Raw genomic sequence first — 21,189 nt, 5'->3', positions numbered from 1 at the left:
TACAGTACCAGCAACCCAGGTTCAATTACCGCTACTGCCTGTAAGGAGTTTGTACGGTCTCTCCGTGACCCAGTGGGTTTCCTCTGGGTGTTCCGGTTTTCTGACAGGTTGTAAATTGTTCCATGATAAGGCGAGGGTTAAATCGGGAATTGCTGGGCGTGCAGCTCGAAGGGCTGGAAGGGTCTATTCCGCGTTGTATCTCAATCAATAAATAAATGGAGGAGGGTAAGGTACAACGAAGAATCAAAAAATATAAGGTTTTATAAATTGACTATTTTATATTAAAAGTATATAGTCATCAAAAACACCACATTTTGCTTCCCAATTAATCTAGCAAGTATTTCAAAATAATAATTTTATTTCAGGAAAATGTAGTAACATAAATGGCATGAAATCTCAGTAAAATTATATCCGTTTACATATATCTTGTATCACTGTATGAATAATTGATAGAAATCATGTGTTACCTTTGCTGCAATTCATCCCTTGCCAGCTTGGTGGGCATAGACATTTTTTTCTGCTATTACGGCCATTGATACAAGTACCTCCATTAAGACATGGATTTGAGATGCAGGCATTCTCCGCTTGAAAGTAAGTACACAATTTATTAACAGCTATTCCAAATGACTAACACTGGGCCATCAGTTTCAGGCTTTATATTCTAAAGGCTGCGTTGTCTTGGAGCTGTTCACTCTCTGCATACCAACAGATCCGTCAGATCTGTCATCGAGCCATGGATTTCTTCTGTTGGCATGACTTCTCTTCTGATATAATATCATGTCTGAATGAATGACTTGGCAATCATTGTCTTTCCACAACGTGACTGTTCTTGGCAATTTTTCCTACAGAAGTAGCTTGCCATTGCCTTTTCTGGGGGCAGTGTCTTTACAAGAAAGGTGACCCCAGCTATTATCAATACTCTTCTGAGATTGTCTGCCTGGAGTCAATGGTTGCATAACCAGGATGTGATGTACACCAGCTGCTCACACGACTATCTACCACCTGCTCCCATGGCTTCATGTGACCCTGATCAGGTAAGCAGGTGCTACACCTTGTCCAAGGGTGACCTGCAGGCTAGTGGAGGGAAGGAGTGCCTTTCACCTCCTTTAGTAGAGACGTATTTCCACCCTGCCACCCAGATACGACATACCTGTTTAATCGACATTTCCTAAATGTAACACTGGCCCATTATCAATTCTTCATTAAAACAGGAGAGTGTACTTTAAACATGTTACTCAGTGGAAGATCACCATATTGTCTGCCTGGCAATGGAAGCAAGAGTGAATATTGAGCAATATACTGAAAAGTAAATGCAATGTCTGGATCAGCATTGAATTTAAAGGGGAGAATGTGAAGTGAGTTCATAGATTGGAATTCTATGTTTGGATCAGCGACACTCCTTTCTGGAGTCAGTTGTATTATGCTTGGCAGCTTAGAGTAAGATTGAAGCTACACTGTGAATATCATTATCATCCCCAGAGCAAACCCCCTCCAAACAATGAAGTTGGAAAAAGGCTTCATCTTTAAAAACTCTAACAGCATTACAGCAGAAGGAGGTGCAAACTCAACTGTATTAACTTGCAAGAATCAAATAATCATCATACTGTGGGGCGGTACAGTATCGTAGTAGCTAGCACAATGCTTTACAGTACCAGTGACCTGGGTTCAATTCCCGCTGCGGCTTGTAAGCAGTATGTACGCTCTCCCTGTGTCCGTGTGGGTATCCTTCCGGTGCTCTGGTTTCTTTCCATGGTCTGGAGACATACTAGTTGGTCATCGTAAATTTTCCGGTGATTAGGTCGGGATTAGATCGAAGGGATCGCTGGGTGACATGGCTCAAAGGGCTGGAAGGGCCTCTTCCATGCTGCATCTCAATCACTCAATCAATAAATGAATTCCAATCTAGAGTGCATTACCAAAGCAAAATATTGCTCTCACATATACATTACCAATTTTACATGGTATGCATTATGTTGTGAACAGTATGGCTTTCAATATTGTAGCTGCAGCACTTGTTCAGCATTATTTCAATAGCGTTTTTGGATATAATTCAAACTTTTACCTTCCGAAATCTATCATTCCCCAAAACCTGACGCTGCCTTCTCTTCACTTCCTCATCGGAATGTAATATTTTTGTGACATCATTTTGAAGCATGGCATCAGTTGATGACCTTCAAGTCCATCTAAAGCTAACTATGACTAATTCTCTCTGGGTTGTCTGACTAATCAGGTCAAATCCTGGAAATGAAGGGAATTGCTTCAACTTAACCATCTCAACATAGTTGCTAATTTGTTTGATTTCCACCAATAATCTACAGGTGAATTATCATCATAATGTGTGTGCCATATGACATGGGTGATCATGGTGTCATGACCATGATTGTCCTTGGCAAATTTTCCGCAGAAGTGCTTTGCCATTATCCTCTTCTGGGCAGTTTCTTTACAAGAGGGTGACCCCAACCATTATCAATAATCTTCAGATATTGTTTGCCTGTCATCAGTGGTCATGAACCAGTCTCCCTTTCCTCACACAGTGCTATTTCTACCACTAGCTCTTCTCCAACCTACAGCCCACCAGACTTTCCATATTGGCAGCACTCAAACTGATGATGGAAAGGACATAATCTTGGGACTCAACAGCGATGCACTACCCTTTGGGCTTTATGCACAATTGAATTTCTATGCCATGAAGCCACCAGAAAATTGGCGGAGGACCATCATGCACAGTGCCAATTTCATATGTAGAAGAAATCTTAAGCCATCACGCTTCATTAAACAGGAAACACGAACTTCTGCCCTTGCTCAAGCACTACAAACAATGCAATAAAGTTTGATCATTCCAAACCTCAGGGGAACTAAATTCCTTACTATACAAATTAAATACTAATTGTTATATCATTTTTTCAATTAAACTTGGAACATGATTTTGCAAAACATTTTAGCATAAGAATAATAAATCTTTTCCTCATGAATAGGTGTGGTGCACAAACTCAAGAGGAAATCCGAGTTTTTATAAGAGTCATGCAGAGCATTAAGTACGAGGAAGTCTCAAGTACAAAAACATTAATAACTTAAAACAATCAAAGTGAGATTCTTTAGTTAAGGTGTTTTTGTCTCAACTTGGAACTTATGATGTACTTGTACACAGAATGTATATAAGGACACAGCTTGTAGAAGTTTGAGAGCAGACTACAAATGCTGGAAGAACTCAGCAGGTCAAGGAGCATCTGCAAAGGGCAAAGGGATGGACAATATTCTGGATCATGAACCTGCGATCCTCACTTCTGGTGCTGTCTATGTAGAGTTTGCACACACTCCATGTGAACATGTGGATTTCCTTCCACATCCCAAGGGTGTATAATTAGTTAGATAATTGGCCACTGTAAATTCCCCTTGGCATTCAGGTGAGTGCCAGAATCAGGGGAGTTCATGGAAATGTGAGGGAATAAATTGAATTCAGTGTCAATTGGAGTTTGATGGTTAACATGGACCATTTGGAGAAGAGGTCAGGTTTGCTTGCCCTACCTCTCTCTCAAAAAAAGCAATAGTTTTCATAAAACAAGGGACTCTGCAGACACTGGAAATCTTGAGCAATTAAGATACAGTGTGGAACAGACCCTTCTGGCCATATGAGCTAAGTCACCCAGCAACCCTCGACTTAACCCTAACCTAATCACAGGACAATTTACGATGACCAATTGCAGGTTGTCAAACATCAACTATTTATCCTCCTCCATGTTTTTGCAGAGTGCTATGGTGCATTCATACTATCAAATGCAAGGCAACGTGGGCCTTCTACTGCTGACATCATTATACAAGGGGTGATTGATAAGTTCATGGCCTAAGGTAGAAGGAGTCAATTTTAGAAAACCTAACACATTTATTTTTCAACATAGTCCCCTCCTATATTTACACAGTTAGTCCAGCGGTCATGGAGCATACGGATCTTGGACCTCCAGAAAGTGTCCACAGCATGGGTGATTGATAGGTTCGTGGCCTAAAGTAGAAGGAGATGAGTTATTAACTTCAAACTTTCTGCATAATCACTCAAAGAGTTGAACTGCATGTGTGTGTAATGAGAGCCGTATAACTCATCAAAGTGGACACTTTCTGGAGGTCCAAGATCCGTATGCTCCACGACCGCTGGACTAAGTGTGTAAACGTAGGAGGGGACTTTGCTGACAAATAAACGTGCTAGGTTTTCTAAAATTCACTCCTTCTACCCTAGGCCACGAACTTATCAATCAACCCTCGTAAATATAGCTAGGATGTCTAAGACTTGCAGAGTATTGTAGTAACTTTATGTATTGTACTGTACTGCTGCCACAAAAAGAAAAGCAAATGTCATGCCATATGTGAGTGATGATAAACCTGAGTCTGATATGGGTCTGTATTGTGGTCTGAGAGTGGGAAGATAGCAGGGAGAGGGGAGGGAGTGGGAAGCACAAAAGGACCAGAGAGACATCTGTAATGATCAATAAACCAATTGGTTTAGAATCAAATGAGCTTGCCAAATGTCTCAGGGTGAGGTGTGTTTGCACCCGTGCCCGCCCCTGCCCCTGGCACTCCTTCTCTGCCACCTGTCTCACATCCTTCCCGTGGTGCTCCACCCTCACCATTCGCAACATCCTTTGCTACCACCAGATTTTAAAACTCACCTCCGCCCCACGTGACAAATACGGTACTGTGCAAAAGTCTTAGGCACCCTGGCTATATAAATGTGCCTAAGAGTTTTGCACAGTACTTACAAAACATGGAGCACACAATACAAATGGTTGTCAAAGGGAAATAAAAATGTCCTTTAGAAAGTCTATGTTAGGACAGTCGAACCATGAAAATTAATTTCAATGTTTTGAAGTGCATTACTTTTTAAAGCTTGAAAGCAAGTATGTAGGTCAGCTTACAAAAAGCATTTCTTCCTTTCTAGACTACTGTTTCTTTCAGGAAGTGTTTTCTATTTTAAGCTGGATGGAACTGGGTGGTCTATAAATCTAGTAGAAGGGTATCTCCTGGTTCTTCTCTTCTGTACGCCTCTACCATTTCCTTTTACTTCAGTATGCATTGTGTCCTCATAATTGAAGGATGCTCACTCTAGGCCAGGGATTCCCAACCTTTTTTATGCTGTAACACCCTGGGAAAGGTTTCACTGCTAACGTAATGGTCTTTCTGTAGGAGCAGTGTTTGGGTTATGGTTAGAGATAACGGGTGCTTTGGAATGTGAGCCGTCCAGTGAAGGGAGTGTGTTTTCCTGTTGTGTGCCTGACACTGGGGTGAGCTGGAGGCTTTTGTTTGGCACGAGATGAAGGGAGAAGACACCGGAAAGAAGAGGTCGCAGGACTCGACCCAAGGCGGGGCCATGAGCTGACAAAGCCCGGGGAGATCGAAGGAGGATCAGCGAAGGGGAAACCGTGAGCTCCAACTTGAGCACATTAGACTGTTTCATTAAAATGGGCCTTTTTCTTTTTTTTGCTTTTTCTTTACTAACCCTTCAGTCAAATTAAAAATTATAAAACTAAATCGTTTAATTGTATGTGGTGTACTGTCTGTTATTTCTTAGTACTGATTTGTAACAGGATAACAAATCACGCAGCATCCACACAAACAGGGGGATTCAGGTGGGCTCACATGTTTGGCGGGGCCAGAGATTGTCTTCCCGAGGCTTACCCAGCCAGCGGAACCAGAGAGTTTCAATGCCATTAACCAAGGTTGGGAATCCCTGCTCTAGGCGAATTCTCTCAACAGAAATGCTGGAGGGATAAAGTGTTTCCAACTGGAAATTGTTGAGGAGCAGTTTCTGTTAACTTTGTTTACTGCACGACAGAGAAAAACGTCTCGAAATATTTTCAGTCAGAGCTTATATTTCAAAGTATGTGATAATTCAATGCCTATAAACTCAGCCACTCTGTGGTTTGAAAAGTCATCCACAAAACTTTCTTCTTTATGTTCAGATAACAAGATTGAGACATGGAAACATGTAAAACAGGACCAAGACTGGGCTATTCAGTCCTCAACTTGCTCCACCATTGAGTAAAAACATGGCTCTTCATCCAAGTTCACTTCCTTATCCCTACTTCTTCCTCATATTCTTTGATCTCGAGCTAAACCAGCCATCACAATCATCATCATATCGTATCTGTGCCATGGGCCAATATCGTTAAGCAAGGGGTCGATGGACATCAGCTTGGGAACCCCTGACAAAGGAAATCCTGGTCTCATGACCATGATTGTCCTCGGCAACTTTTTCTACAAAAGAGATTTGCCATTGCCTTCCTGCCGAAGGGTGTTAGCCGGAAACAGCCACTGTACTTATTTCCATAGATGCTGCCTGGCCTGCTGAGCTATTCCAGCAGTTTGTATGTGTCGCTTGGATTTCCAGTATCTGCAGATTTTCTCTTGTTTGCCACTGCCTTCTTCTGGGCCGTGCCTTTACAAGACGGGCGGCCCCAGCCATTACCAATACTCTTCTGAGATTGGCTGCCTGGTATTAGTGGTCGCATAACCAGGACTTGCGATATGCACCAGATGCTTATAAGACCATCCAACACCTGCTCCCATGGCTTCACGTGACCCTGATCAGGGGGCTAAACAGGTGCTACATCTAAGCAGGCTAGCGGATGGAAGGAGCGCCTTACAACTCCTTTGATAGAGACGTATCTCCACCCTGCCACCCTTATATAATTCTAAACACAAGAGATTTTGCAGATACTGGAAATCCAGAGCAACACACCAACATGCTGGAAGAACCCAGCAAGTCAAGGTATCATCTATGGAGGGGAATAAACCATTGATGTTTTGGGCCTTTATACTTCATCTGGACCGGAAAGGAAGGGACAGAGGCCAATATAAGAAGATAGGGGGAGCAGAGGTACGAGGTGGAAGGTGATAGGTGAAGCTAAATGAGGGGGAAGGTAGGTGTGTTTGGGGGGGGATGAGGTGAGAAGCTGGGAAGTGATAGGTGGAAAACATAAAGGGATGAGGAAAAAGGAATCCGATAAGATAGGAGAATGGGAGAAAGGAAAGGAAGGGGGCACCAGAGCGAGCTGGCGGGCAGGAAATGAGAGAGAAAGGGTGAGAGGGGAGCCAGAATGGAGAATGGAAAAAGAGAGGAGAAAGATTGAGAAGTCAATTTTCATGTTGTCAGATTGGAGACTCCCAAGACAGAATATGAGTTGTTGCTCCTCTAACCTGAAAACGGCTTCATAATGGCAGTAGGGAAAGCCAAGGACCAACATGCCGCAATGGGAAAGGGAAGTAGAATTAAAATGGGTGGCCAATGGGAAATCCTGCCTGGTGACGCTGATGGAGCGAAGGTGCTCAATGAAGCAGTTCCCCTGTCTATGTGAGGTCTCACCGATATAGGGGAAGACACTCCCCCCAGAGCAAGAATATCCTTCCTCAGTTAAAAAAAACTAAGCACTTTATTCAAGGTGCTGTCTGAGTAAAATCATGTATAATCAGAATAAAATATCCTTGTTCCTGTATTCAAATCAATTTGCTATAAAGGCCAGTATTCCTTTTGTATTTTCAAACGCCTGCTGCACTTTCTGGGTGGTGGGGAGGAGATATGTCTCTACCAAAGAAGGTGTAAGGCACTCCTTCTTTCTGCTAGCATGCAGGTCACCCTTGGGCAAGGTGTAACACCTGCTTAGCTCCCCCCCCCACCCCCACCGATCAGGGTCATGTGAAGCCATGGGAACAAGGTGGTAGATGGTTGTATGAGCAGCTGGTGCACGTCATAAATCCACTATGGCCAGAGAGACAATCTCTGAAGAGTATTGATAATGGCTAGGGTGGGGGGGGCACCCATCTTGTAAAGACACTGCCCAGAAGAAGAAGAAGGCAATGGCAAATCACTTCTACAGAAAAAATTGCCAAGAACAATCATGGTCATGTGACCATGATCACCCAGGTCATACGACATGGCACATAACAATGATGATGATGCACTTTCATCCTCTCTTTCAGAAACTGGTGCATAAGAACACTCAAGTTTCAGGGCTCCTCCCACTTTTCTAATCGAACAGCATTCAGATAATAATCTGCCTGCATGGTGATGCAACTAAAATGCATAAACTGACATTGGTTCATATAACACTGCATCTGCAATACATTCTCGCTACATTTTCATCCTCGACTACCTTTGAGCCATCCACAAACTCAGAAACACTGCACTTAATTAAACCATTCATATAGTTCGTGAACTACCTGTCACTCTGGAAATTAACTGTTAATTCCTTCTCTTTGTTTCTTGTTCTCTATATTGGTCAGTATATTATCCCAATCTTATTTCCAATTCTTATTTGTCAAAAAGTCTTTTGGAAGTCCCAACACCACCCATTCCACACATTCTTCACTACTAGTTAGATGTTCAAGAAATCTGGTGAATTTATCAAGCATAATTCACATTTTGCAAAATCCGTTCTGATATCAACACGTAGTCATAGTTATTGAAAAGTACAGCACAGAATCAGGCCCCGTGGCTCATCTAGACCATGCTGAACCATTTTAACTGCCCCCCCATCTACCTGCACCTTGTTCCACACTCTTAAGACCCTCTGCTCATTGTTCACAAAGCGCTCTGCTGTTACACCTTGAAAATTAGCATTTCTACCACTACTAAAGTCATGTTAACCAGTCCAAATTCCCTCTTTTCCTGTTTTCTTGCTCTTACTTTTTTTAAAAATAGTGGCATTAATTGCTGTTTGTATGAAGAATACAAGACAATGACCACCCAATCTGCACAATTTCTAGATCACTTCCATAAGCATCTGCAGACTAGCAGGCCTTAAGGATTTCTCTGTCTCCAGTTCTATTAATTTCTCTATCAATAATTTCTTATTCAAACTGAATGCTTCATTTCCTCTATTTCATTAGATCCAATGTTCCTCAACATTCTGAGAAATTATTTGACCTTTGTGAAGGCAGGTAGTTGTTCAATTGGTCAGCCATTTTTGTTCCCCATTATCTCCGATACAGCTCTGATGAAAACCATGAAAATTTAGTGACAGCAACTTTGCATTTTACATGCAAGCACCACATCAGAATCATAGGCATATTTTCTATTAATGAACAGTTTTACTGGAGTTTAATTATATCTTAAAATGAGAGTTAATCTGTTGCATCAGGCATATTCACAAAATTGCTGGACATCGCACTTGTACCCAAAATTTACAACATTTCAGGTCCTGCGTCTTCATGTACAAATTCAAAGTTCAAAGTACATTTATTATCAAAATATGCATGCATTACACAACCTTGCAATTTGTCTCCTTACGGGAAGCCACAAAACAAAGAAGTCTAAAAGAAACCATTAAAAAAAAACATCGAACACCCAGTGTGCAGAGAGAAAAAAAAACAAATCATGCAAACAATAAATGCAAGCGAATAGTGTTCAGAACTGAAGTCCACAAAGACAGTCCACCCATAGACCCATAGTTCAACACAGAGCAGCGAGGTGAACCGGCCTAACCCTTGCTTTGAAGCCTGGTACCCTGACCTTTTCAATCTGGCCCAGCACCTAAATCATCATCCAGTCACTTCGGTACGCTCTGGGTCCTGCCTTGATTCAGCCAATACTCAACCTTTCTGATTCGGCCCAGCACTCAATCAAGTGCAAATTATTTTTCAAAAAGAGTGGAATGGATGCCTTTGAAAATTCAATAACCCAGACGGCTTTCATCATTAGGCTGAAACTACTATCAGCTTTTAAGTAATGTACATTTAGTACCAGTCTGCTCACCAACGCTTGCAGGAGTAACACAGCCATGATTGATTGCCCCTGATGGAATGCCTGCAAGGAACCAACTCTCAGCTAGAGAATAAATTTAGTTCCAGCTACCTAGTAGAAATGAGGAAGAGTTAAATCGAAGCAGGGGACATAGCCACTCATTTCCCATCTTAATATAATTCAGCAGGGACACCTTCTCTATGTCAGTGTTATCATCTATAGACATTAAAATCAGATTAACTACATCCTAATCTGTTGTTTAGGAGCCAGGTGAAAAAAATATGTCAGAGGAGCAGCCAGGGCCAGGTTTCTCATCCTGGGGTCCACAGACCCCTCAGTTAATGGTAGGGGTCTGTGGCATAAAAAAGGTTGGGGACCCCTGGTCCAAACAAACAAAAAAATGGCCAAAGCTGAGTATCCATTGTTTTCTAAACTTTGGCACTACCACAGCCATTTCATCGGAGCTGGGAAAGAAATAAATTAGGTTAGTTTTAAGTTGCAGAGAAGGTAGGGAAGGGATTGAGAGGATAAAGGAAATACCTGTGAAAGAATGAGGCTTGGGTTGCCGTGGGAATATCTATAAATAATAAGCACACACACACAAATGCTGGAGGAACTCAGCAGGTCAGGCAGCATCTATGGAAATGAATAAACAGTTGACGTTTCGGGCCGGGACCTTTCTTCAGGTCAGAGAAGGACGGGGAACGATGCCAGAATAGAAGGGTGGGTACAGGGGAAAGAGGTGAGCTGGAAGGTAATAGGTGAAGCTGGTTGGAAGGGATCCGGGGAAAGTAATAGGCAGCTTAGGAGGAAAATGCTGGAGTGGGGAATAGAGGAAGCGGGTGGAACTTTTTCACCAGGAGAAATCAATATTCATACCATCATGTTGGAGGGTGCTCAGATGGAATATAAGGTGTTGTTCCTCTACCCTGAGGGTGGCCTCATCTTGACACAAGATGCCATGTGTTTGATAGATTAATGGGGGGATATCAGGGAGGTGTATCTGTGTTGCCTGAAATTGTTTTAATTTTCTGTCCAGTAGTTGCCCAGCATGTTCCAGGATTACCGTCGATTTATCGTAAAGCTAAATGGTAATAATTATAGTGAAGTTCCATCTTTCATTAATTCTGGTGTTTCTCCCCCCGCCTCAAGCCTCTGCAAAGAGGTCAACGCAACAAGTAATTTACTCACTCTATATCCATTTGTATCTTCATTATTTATCACATTTAGAATAGTTTTGTGTGGTGGGGTGGAGATGCCAGAGGACGTGGAAGGCACTCCTTCGCTTTGCTGGCCTGCAGACCACCCTTGGGTCAGGTGTAGCACCTACTTAGCCCCCTGATCAGGGTCACATGAAGCCATGGGAGCTGGTGGTGGATTGTCGTATGAGCAGCTGACTACCTACGCCAGGAAGACGATCCCTGAAGAGCAATGGTAATGGCTGGGCTCACCCATCTTGTCAAGACACTGCCCAGAAGAAGGCAATGGCAAACTACTTCCGTAGAAGAACTCGCCAAGAACGATCATGGTCATGAGACCATGATCACCCACAAAATACAACATGGCACATAATGTTGACAATAGCCCAGGACTACCCCATTTCTGCCCGTTATTGCTCCTGTTCAAATATATAAAACATTCAGTACCAATATTATTATCTGCCAGTGAAACAAAAAGCTAGAATTTCACAAATTTAATGGTAGTGAAATTGAACCAAAGTTCAAAGCTCAAAGTACATTTATTTTCAAAGTATCCTTATTATATGGAACCTTGAAATTTGAACCATAAAATATGGCATGAATAAACATTACTTTCATCTAAATAAATATTTTACCTGTGGGGACTTGAGATATACTTGTGGTAACCTGAGTCATTGTTGATGGCTCAGGTGCAGCTCTGCCTATAGTGGTAGGAGGCACTGTCGTTGGCATAGGCACCATGGTGATGGCTGGAAAATCTGTGCTAATATCTGATGTCCTTGTGCTTGTTGGTATCATTGCACTGGTCTGAATACTTGAGATGGTTGAGGTCTTAGTGGTAGTTGAAGTTTTTATGCTGGTCCATGTGTTAATGATAGCTAAAGTTCTTGTCCTGCCTGGTTCAGTTGTTTTAATAACACTAGTTGTAGGCATGGTAATTGTCGATGTTTTGTCTCTTGGTAAAGGATTTGTAAGAAGTCCTGGACTAGACCATGTTGTGGCAAATTCACTCCCAGTGATATTACTTAATGTTGGCTTTGGTATGTCAGTGGAAATTTGTGAAATCACAGTATAACTTCCAGTATTAGAACCAAATGTTACAACAACTGGTGTTGATGATGTCCTCACAGCTTCTTCTTTGAGTGATCCTATGGTAGAAAGTGATACGTGTGCATGTGTCGGCTTGGGCAGTGCAATTCTGGGAGAATCTGTTCTTGGTTCAGGGAGGTCATTCAGTGGTGGTGTTCTTGCTGCATGTGTGCCATTGGTCTTTGATTCGACAAAATCTGTTTCAGATGAATTAGCTGTTGTAAAGTTAGAATTTAATTCTCCGGAACTGTTCATTAAACTTTGAGAACCTGATTGTGTTGAAGACAATGTAGTTGTAGTAAATTTAGTAATATTGTTTATTGTAGGAAAAAATGTAGTATTTAAGAAATTATCAGTAATTCTGGGAACTAGGTGACTTGTTGCAGTGGTGGTTTCAGCACGTGAAGTGAAACTCGAGCCATTTGTATAATAATCAATTGGCGGTACAGATGACATAACAGATGAGCCTTCTTCACTTGAACCATTAACATTATTAAAATCCACAGGAAGGGATGTTGCAGGTGTTGCTCCATCAGTTTGATTTGTTGCGGTATTTAAGGATCTTTTAGGATTGTTCAATAAAGTGTTTAAAGTAAATACAGAGTTATTCAGTGTAGAACTCACAGAAATGTCAGAATAATTTAATACAGTACTAGGAGAACTTACAGAAGTATTTGGTAAAGACCTTTCAAAAATATTTGATGAAGTACTTAAAACTCTTTCAGAATTATTTGCTGAGGTATTGGAAGAGCTTTTCAAATAATTTCTTGCTGTCCCTGAAGAACCTTTAGACATGTTTGGATGTCTTTCAGACTCATTTTGGGTACTAATTGAAAACTTCTCATAACTATTTGGGGAAGTACTTAATCCTTTGGTATCATTTGCTGAAGTATTTAAAAATACCATAGAATCATCCAATGAGGTATTCATAGACCACAAAAGATTATTCGGTGAAGTATTTAAAGATATCTCAATATCATTTGGTGCAGAACTTACGGACCTTTTAGAACCATTTGATGAAGTGCTTAAAGACCATTTAGATTTTTTCTGAGAAGTACTTACGCTCGTTTCAGATACATTCTGCAATGTACTAAACATTTCAGAATCACTTTGATTCTCAAAGCCATTCGTTGTGGTGCCTAGAGATCTCTCAGGATCACCTTGAGCATGTGTAAAAGGATTTGCAGAAATATTCAACGAAGTATTTGACGAAGTGCTTGAAGAACTTTCGAAAACATTCGTAGAAGATCTCTCATATCTCTTAAAATCAGTTAATCTCTCAGGATCAACAGGTGAAGAACTTAAAGATCGCTTAAAATCATTCTGTAATGTACTTAATCTTTCAACATCATTCAGTGTATTAATTAATGTTTGTTTAACACCATACACAGAAGTACTAAATCTTTCAGGATCCTTTGGCAAACTACTTAATGATCGTTTAAAATCAGTCAGTGAGGTATTGATTCCTTCAAAATCATTCATTGATGTACTTAATATTTCAAAGTAATTTGCTGAAGTACTTAATGATTGCTTAAAATGATTCAGTGCAGTACTAGATCTTTCAGGATCCTTTGGCAAACTACTTAATGATCGTTTAAAATCAGTCAGTGAGGTATTGATTCTTTCAAAATCATTCACTGATGTACTTAATGTTTCAAAGTAATTTGGTGAAGTACTTAATGATTGCTTAAAATTATTTAGTGAAGTACTAAATCTTTCAGGAACTACTGACGGAGTATTTATCGATCGTTTCAAATCATTCAGTGAGGTACTAAATCTTTCAGGATCTACTGACGGAGTACTTATCCGTTGTTTCAAATCATTCAGCGAAGTACTAAATCTTTCAGGATCTACTGACGGAGTACTTATCCGTTGTTTCAAATCATTCAGTGAAGTACTAAATCTTTCAGGATCTACTGACTGAGTACTTATCCGTTGTTTCAAATCATTCAGTGAAGTACTAAATCTTTCAGGATCTACTGACGGAGTACTTATCCGTTGTTTCAAATCATTCAGTGAAGTACTAAATCTTTCAGGATCTACTGACGGAGTACTTATCGGTTGTTTCAAATCATTCAGTGAAGTACTAAATCTTTCAGGATCTACTGACGGAGTACTTATCGGTTGTTTCAAATCATTCAGTGAAGTACTAAATCTTTCAGGATCTACTGACTGAGTACTTATCGGTTGTTTCAAATCATTCAGTGAAGTACTAAATCTTTCAGGATCTACTGACTGAGTACTTATCGGTTGTTTCAAATCATTCAGTGAAGTACTAAATCTTTCAGGATCTACTGACGGAGTACTTATCCGTTGTTTCAAATCATTCAGTGAAGTACTAAATCTTTCAGGATCTACTGACTGAGTACTTATCCGTTGTTTCAAATCATTCAGTGAAGTACTAAATCTTTCAGGATCTACTGACTGAGTACTTATCCGTTGTTTCAAATCATTCAGTGAAGTACTAAATCTTTCAGGATCTACTGACTGAGTACTTATCCGTTGTTTCAAATCATTCAGTGAAGTACTAAATCTTTCAGGATCTACTGACGGAGTACTTATCGGTTGTTTCAAATCATTCAGTGAAGTACTAAATCTTTCAGGATCTACTGACTGAGTATTTATCGGTTGTTTCAAATCATTCAGTGAAGTACTAAATCTTTCAGGATCTACTGACTGAGTATTTATTGGTTGTTTCAAATCATTCAGTGAAGTACTAAATCTTTCAGGATCTACTGACTGAGTACTTATCGGTTGTTTCAAATCATTCAGTGAAGTACTAAATCTTTCAGGATCTGCTGACTGAGTACTTATCCGTTGTTTCAAATCATTCAGTGAAGTACTAAATCTTTCAGGATCTGCTGACTGAGTACTTATCGGTTGCTTCAAATCATTCAGTGAAGTACTAAATCTTTCAGGATCTGCTGACTGAGTACTTATCGGTTGCTTCAAATCATTCAGTGAAGTACTAAATTTTTCAGGATCTGCTGACTGAGTACTTATCCGTTGCTTCAAATCATTCAGTGAAGTACTAAATCTTTCAGGATCTACTGGATCTACTGATTGAGTACTTATTGATTGTTTCAAATCATTCAGTGAAGTACTAAATCTTTCAGGATCTACTGACGGAGTACTTATCCGTTGTTTCAAATCATTCAGTGAAGTACTAAATCTTTCAGGATCTACTGACTGAGTACTTATCCGTTGTTTCAAATCATTCAGTGAAGTACTAAATCTTTCAGGATCTACTGACTGAGTACTTATCCGTTGTTTCAAATCATTCAGTGAAGTACTAAATCTTTCAGGATCTACTGACGGAGTACTTATCCGTTGTTTCAAATCATTCAGTGAAGTACTAAATCTTTCAGGATCTACTGACTGAGTACTTATCCGTTGTTTCAAATCATTCAGTGAAGTACTAAATCTTTCAGGATCTACTGACTGAGTACTTATCCGTTGTTTCAAATCATTCAGTGAAGTACTAAATCTTTCAGGATCTGCTGACTGAGTACTTATCCGTTGTTTCAAATCATTCAGTGAAGTACTAAATCTTTCAGGATCTGCTGACTGAGTACTTATCGGTTGCTTCAAATCATTCAGTGAAGTACTAAATTTTTCAGGATCTGCTGACTGAGTACTTATCCGTTGCTTCAAATCATTCAGTGAAGTACTAAATCTTTCAGGATCTACTGGATCTACTGATTGAGTACTTATTGATTGTTTCAAATCATTCAGTGAAGTACTAAATCTTTCAGGATCTACTGACGGAGTACTTATCCGTTGTTTCAAATCATTCAGTGAAGTACTAAATCTTTCAGGATCTACTGACGGAGTACTTATCCGTTGTTTCAAATCATTCAGTGAAGTACTAAATCTTTCAGGATCTACTGACTGAGTACTTATCCGTTGTTTCAAATCATTCAGTGAAGTACTAAATCTTTCAGGATCTACTGACTGAGTACTTATCCGTTGTTTCAAATCATTCAGTGAAGTACTAAATCTTTCAGGATCTACTGACGGAGTACTTATCCGTTGTTTCAAATCATTCAGTGAAGTACTAAATCTTTCAGGATCTACTGACTGAGTACTTATCCGTTGTTTCAAATCATTCAGTGAAGTACTAAATCTTTCAGGATCTACTGACTGAGTACTTATCCGTTGTTTCAAATCATTCAGTGAAGTACTAAATCTTTCAGGACCTGCTGACAGAGTACTTATCGATTGTTTCAAATCATTCAGCAAAGTACTAAATCTTTCAGGATCTACTGGATCTACTGATTGAGTACTTATTGATTGTTTCAAATCATTCAGTGAAGTACTAAATCTTTCAGGATCTACTGACTGAGTACTTATCGATTGTTTCAAATCATTCAGTGAAGTACTAAATCTTTCAGGATCTACTGACTGAGTACTTATTGATTGTTTCAAATCATTCAGTGAAGTACTAAATCTTTCAGGATCTACTGACTGAGTACTTATTGATTGTTTCAAATCATTCAGTGAAGTACTAAATTTTTCAGGATCTACTAACAGAGTACTCATCGATTGTTTCAAATCATTCAGTGAAGTACTAAATCTTTCAGGATCTACTGACTGAGTACTTATCAATTGTTTCAAATCATTCAGTGAAGTACTAAATCTTTCAGGATCTACTGACTGAGTACTTATCGATTGTTTCAAATCATTCAGTGAAGTACTAAATCTTTCAGGATCTACTGACTGAGTACTTATTGATTGTTTCAAATCATTCAGTGAAGTACTAAATTTTTCAGGATCTACTAACAGAGTACTCATCGATTGTTTCAAATCATTCAGTGAAGTACTAAATCTTTCAGGATCTATTGATGGAGTACTTATGGATTGTTTCAAATCATTCAGTGAAGTATTTAATCTTTCAGGATCAGCTAGTGAACTGGTTAATGATTGCCTAAAACCATCCAGTGACGCACTCGAATTTTCAAAGTCATTTGGTAAAGTGCTTACCGATCTCTTAAAATCATTCCTCAAAGTACTTAATTTCTCAGAGTCATTCAGAGGAGTACTTAAAGATTGTTTCAACTCAGTCAGCAATGAACTTAATCTCTGAAAATTACTTAGTGAAGTATTTAAAGATCTTGTAAACTCAGTTATAGTATTTAATCCTCCAGAATCATTTGGTATAGTACTTCTTGTTATATATGTTGAAGTACTTCTTTCTTCAAAATTATTTGATAAATTATTTAATAATTCTTTAACATTTTCCTGTGAAGAACTTAATCCTTCAAATTCAATCAGTGAAGCTTGTACATATGATCTTGTACTATTATTCAATGACCTATCAGAAACACTTGGTAAATTACTGAGTATTTTAGAATCAGTTGATGAAATGCTGGAAGCCCAATCTGAGTAGCTCTTTTCTCTGTCTAAATACCTAAGGGTTCTATTTGACATCGTATTTAGAGGCACTGTAGCATCATTTAATCCTATATCTGAAGGCATGTCAGAAACTCCAGGTGAAGTATTCGAAGATCGTTTAAGATTCCCTGTCCCTGCTTTTCCATCTTTACTTGGCATCTCACTTTCAAGAGATGATGTAAAGAAGAGATTCTGAGATTCAGATATATAATTACTTGTAGAAACAAAAGGATTTGCTGACTCAAAGTTACTTGCAATGTTTTCTTCGGATTCGGAACTTGCAGGTAGATAAGTTTGTGAATTCTTTGTAACTGGTGTAAAGGAAGTTGACATTTCATTTTTTTCCAAAGGTATGATATTAGTTGACGTCTGCAGATCCAGTTCTCTGGTAGTGGAAATATATGCTACATTATTCTGAGAATCATCTGTCCAGCTTTCAGTCACAATGCCACCGTGTGGCAGTGTTCTAGTCCTGGGGCCTGAAAAAAAAGGGAAAATTTATAGCATTAACTTTTAGCATCTCTTTATTTTGTGTATAGTCAATAGAATAATATAAATATAGGGTCATAGAGTCATCGAAAAGTACAGCATAGAAACAGGCCCTTCAGCCCATCTTGTCCGTATTGACCACTTAAACTGCCTACACTCATTGACCTGCAATGGGACCATAGCTCTCCATACCCTTCCCATCCATGTACCTATCCCACTTCTCATAAATGTTGAAATCGAAATCGCACTCACCACTTGCACTGACTGGTTGTTCCACACTCTTACAACCCTCTGAGTGAAGAAGTTTCCCCTTAGGCTTTTCACCTTTTACCCTTAACCTAGTCCCACCCATCCTCAGCGGAAAGAGCCTGCTTACACTTACCCTATCTACATCCCTCATAATTTTGTATACCCCTATCAAATCTCTTCTCAATCTTTGATGTTCCAAGCAATAAAGTCCACATCTATTCAATCTTTTCAAATAACTCGGGTCCTCCAGACCCAGCGAAATTCTTGTAAATTTTCTCCGTGCTCTTTCAACCTTATCCACATCTTTATGATAATTAAGCATTTCATATTATTGAAAGGGAAGTACTGCATACTTCATGTGAGACGCCCTTCCCACGATTTTCAAAGAGAGAGTGGGCACACTCGATGCTGACTGGTTAGCTAGCACACTCTCCCTGTGGCTCCATGGGATTCCCCTAGGTACTCCGGTTCCCTCTCACATCCCAAAGCCTGGGTGAGAGCAGCGTCAGGGGAGTTCATAAGTACGTTAAGGAGATTAAGATGCTGGAAGATGTGAGGGAAGTGGAACTGTCAGAGATGCTCAAGAAACCGATGTTGACATGATGGGTGAATGGCCTCCTTTATGTATAAAAAATGTATAAATGTATGCATTATAATAAAATTGATGCGTAAGCAGTATATCAATTGTGCAAAAATAAACTGTCTAATGCCACTATCAAATAATAGCAAAAGAATTCGCTATGCTGAAAACCATTTCTAATTTTCTTAGCAATTTGAAAAGGAATATTACGTTTTAAAAACATATATACAAAGACAAAATATTGAAATGAATATTAAGTACTCTTTACAATATTTACTCAAATAAATATCACATTATCAAATAAAATAACTTTTGGTACCCATTAAATGATGATTTCCCCAACCTAACAAATATGTACAAGTAATACACACAAAACATTGGAGGAACTCAGCATGTCAGGCAGCATCGATGGGAAAGAGTAGACAGTTAACATTTCAGCCTGAGACCCTTCATTCTGAGTGTTGAAAATTAGTCTCAATCTGAAACATCAACTCTCCATAGATGTTACCTGACCTGTTGAGTTCCTGCAGCACTTCACGTGTGTTTCTTTGGACTTCAAGCATCCGCAGACTATGCTGTGTTTGAAATATGTAAAAGAGCAAATATCTTGAAGTCATGAAGTTAGATCATACAGAAACAACCCTTTGGTCTATGCTGACTACACTATCTATCTAGGCAAGTCCTATTTTCTTCTAAGGTTGGTTTTAACCCTCTAGTTAATACACTCTGTGATTCTACCACCTGCTTCATGTGTGTAGGTGCTGACATACCTTCAGGCACATTGAGTATTAGGACAATGAAAGCACATCTATAAATAAATAGATAGGGTGGTGGGGTGGAGATGTGTCTCTACCAAAGCAGGTGTAAGGTACTCCTTCCCTCCGCTAGCTTGCAGGTCACTTTCGGCAAGGAGCAGCACCTGTAGTCCCCCCCCAAAAAAAATCAGGGACATGTGAAGCCATGGGAGCAGGTGGTGGATGGTCGTATGAGCAACTAGCGCAGATCGTAAGTTCTGGTTATGTAACCATTAACACCAGGTAAACAACCTCTGAACAGTATTGATAATGGTTGGGGTCACCGGTCTTCTAAAGACACTGCTGAGAAGAAGGCAATGGCAAACCACTTCTGCAGAAAAATTTGCCAAGAACAATTGTAGTCATGGAAAGACCCTGATCACCCATGTCATACATCATGGCAAATAATGCTGATCATCATGGTGATACAGAAAGAAAAAGATTTAATATATATGTTCTTAATTGCATAGTTATAATGAACTAAATATCCTCCTTCTATGCCGTAAAAATTCTCAGAAAATCCTTCTTTATTCAACACACATTTGTTACGATCTGGAGCTCACTGTGTATAAATGCGGTGGCAAGAAGGTTCTAAAGGAATTGGATGGACATAAAGCAACTTATATCTCCGCATATCTCTGCTTTGCAGCTCCACTGCAAAGTCTCTTTGAGGTACGCCCATCCTAAAGGAGATTCCCATCTTTGACTTTGCGGCGTTCATCAACTGTTAGGGGTCTGTAGATCATATCTATTTCGATATGTTTGTCTACGGAGTTATCAGAAGACAGCCATGCTTTGAAAAATTTCCATGCCTGCTTCATGTTTGCCAGTGCCAGAACTTCTGTGGTGTCCCAGTTGAAGTAGCATCCTCGGTTGAAATGTACCAAGGTCAGGTCACCTGAAGGAGTAGCCAATCGTGACCAAGGCAAGCCGACGGGGGCCTATATAGACACGAGCACTCCCCGGGAGAAACTGCAACAACTGCACACTCAGGATGTCACCTCAACTGAGGTGATAAAGTGTCTGCAAGCTAATTGCCAAGCTCGGCAAACACCTCAATCTGAGCTACCAATATTCACCACCATTTCCACCCCTCTTCGAAGAGAACCCTACACTTTTATTCTGGCTTTTGTCCCCTTCCTTTCCAGTCCTGATGAAGGGTCTTGGCCTGAAATATTGGCTGTTTATTTCCCTCCAAAGATGCTCCCTAACCTACCGAGTTCCTCCAGCATTGTGTGTGTGTGTGTGTGTGTGTGTGTGTGTGTGTGTGTGTGTGTTTTTACGCCTTCCTATGTTGCCCACACATCACTTTAAATTAGTGTGATTCAGTCTTTGAACATTCACTAATATGAATAGGTTCTTTTATGAGAACCTGACGTAATGAAAAAGTTTAACTGAGAAGCCTTGACTGATTCAAAAGAACTTGTACCATCTCTGCAGTTTCAGAAGATGGCGACATAACAGGTCATCCACAACAACAGGCAGGAAACCCTTGCAGTGGACTGTTTTGAAAACTTACTGCGGATGTGGTAATTAGGGGTGGAGAACAATTGGCAGCAATAGGGGGTCTGGGTTAACAAAAGCTTCAGCACTAAATATGGAGGTTACACAGTGCAAAGGGATTTGAGGTTTCCTTCCTATGATTAAGTCCTAAAGACAGTGATGAAA

At 40.0% G+C, this 21,189-nt stretch overlaps 1 protein-coding gene across 10 annotated transcripts in view; it reads right to left on the bottom strand.

Annotated features, from left to right (window-relative positions):
* heg1 (heart development protein with EGF-like domains 1) overlaps positions 1–14,900 on the bottom strand; it is a 126,472-nt gene extending 111,572 nt beyond the window's left edge. For all 10 annotated transcript variants that reach the window (XR_010018466.1, XR_010018467.1, XR_010018465.1 and 7 more), the window contains exons 1-2: positions 11,562–14,900; positions 468–584 (exon numbers count right to left, since the gene is read on the bottom strand). Coding sequence is in view for 1 of the 10 variants with exons in the window: in XM_063052419.1 (XP_062908489.1) it covers positions 468–584; positions 11,562–13,497 (2,053 nt within the window). In the remaining 9 variants the exon portion in view is untranslated. The remainder of the gene's footprint in view (positions 1–467; positions 585–11,561) is intronic.
* Between the last annotated feature and the right edge of the window lie 6,289 nt (positions 14,901–21,189).

The sequence above is a fragment of the Mobula hypostoma genome, chromosome 6, assembly GCF_963921235.1.
Source record: "Mobula hypostoma chromosome 6, sMobHyp1.1, whole genome shotgun sequence".
NCBI classification, from domain to species: domain Eukaryota; kingdom Metazoa; phylum Chordata; class Chondrichthyes; order Myliobatiformes; family Myliobatidae; genus Mobula; species Mobula hypostoma.
Note: the sequence above shows the minus strand (reverse complement) of the source record. Positions and strands in the feature narration are given on the sequence as shown.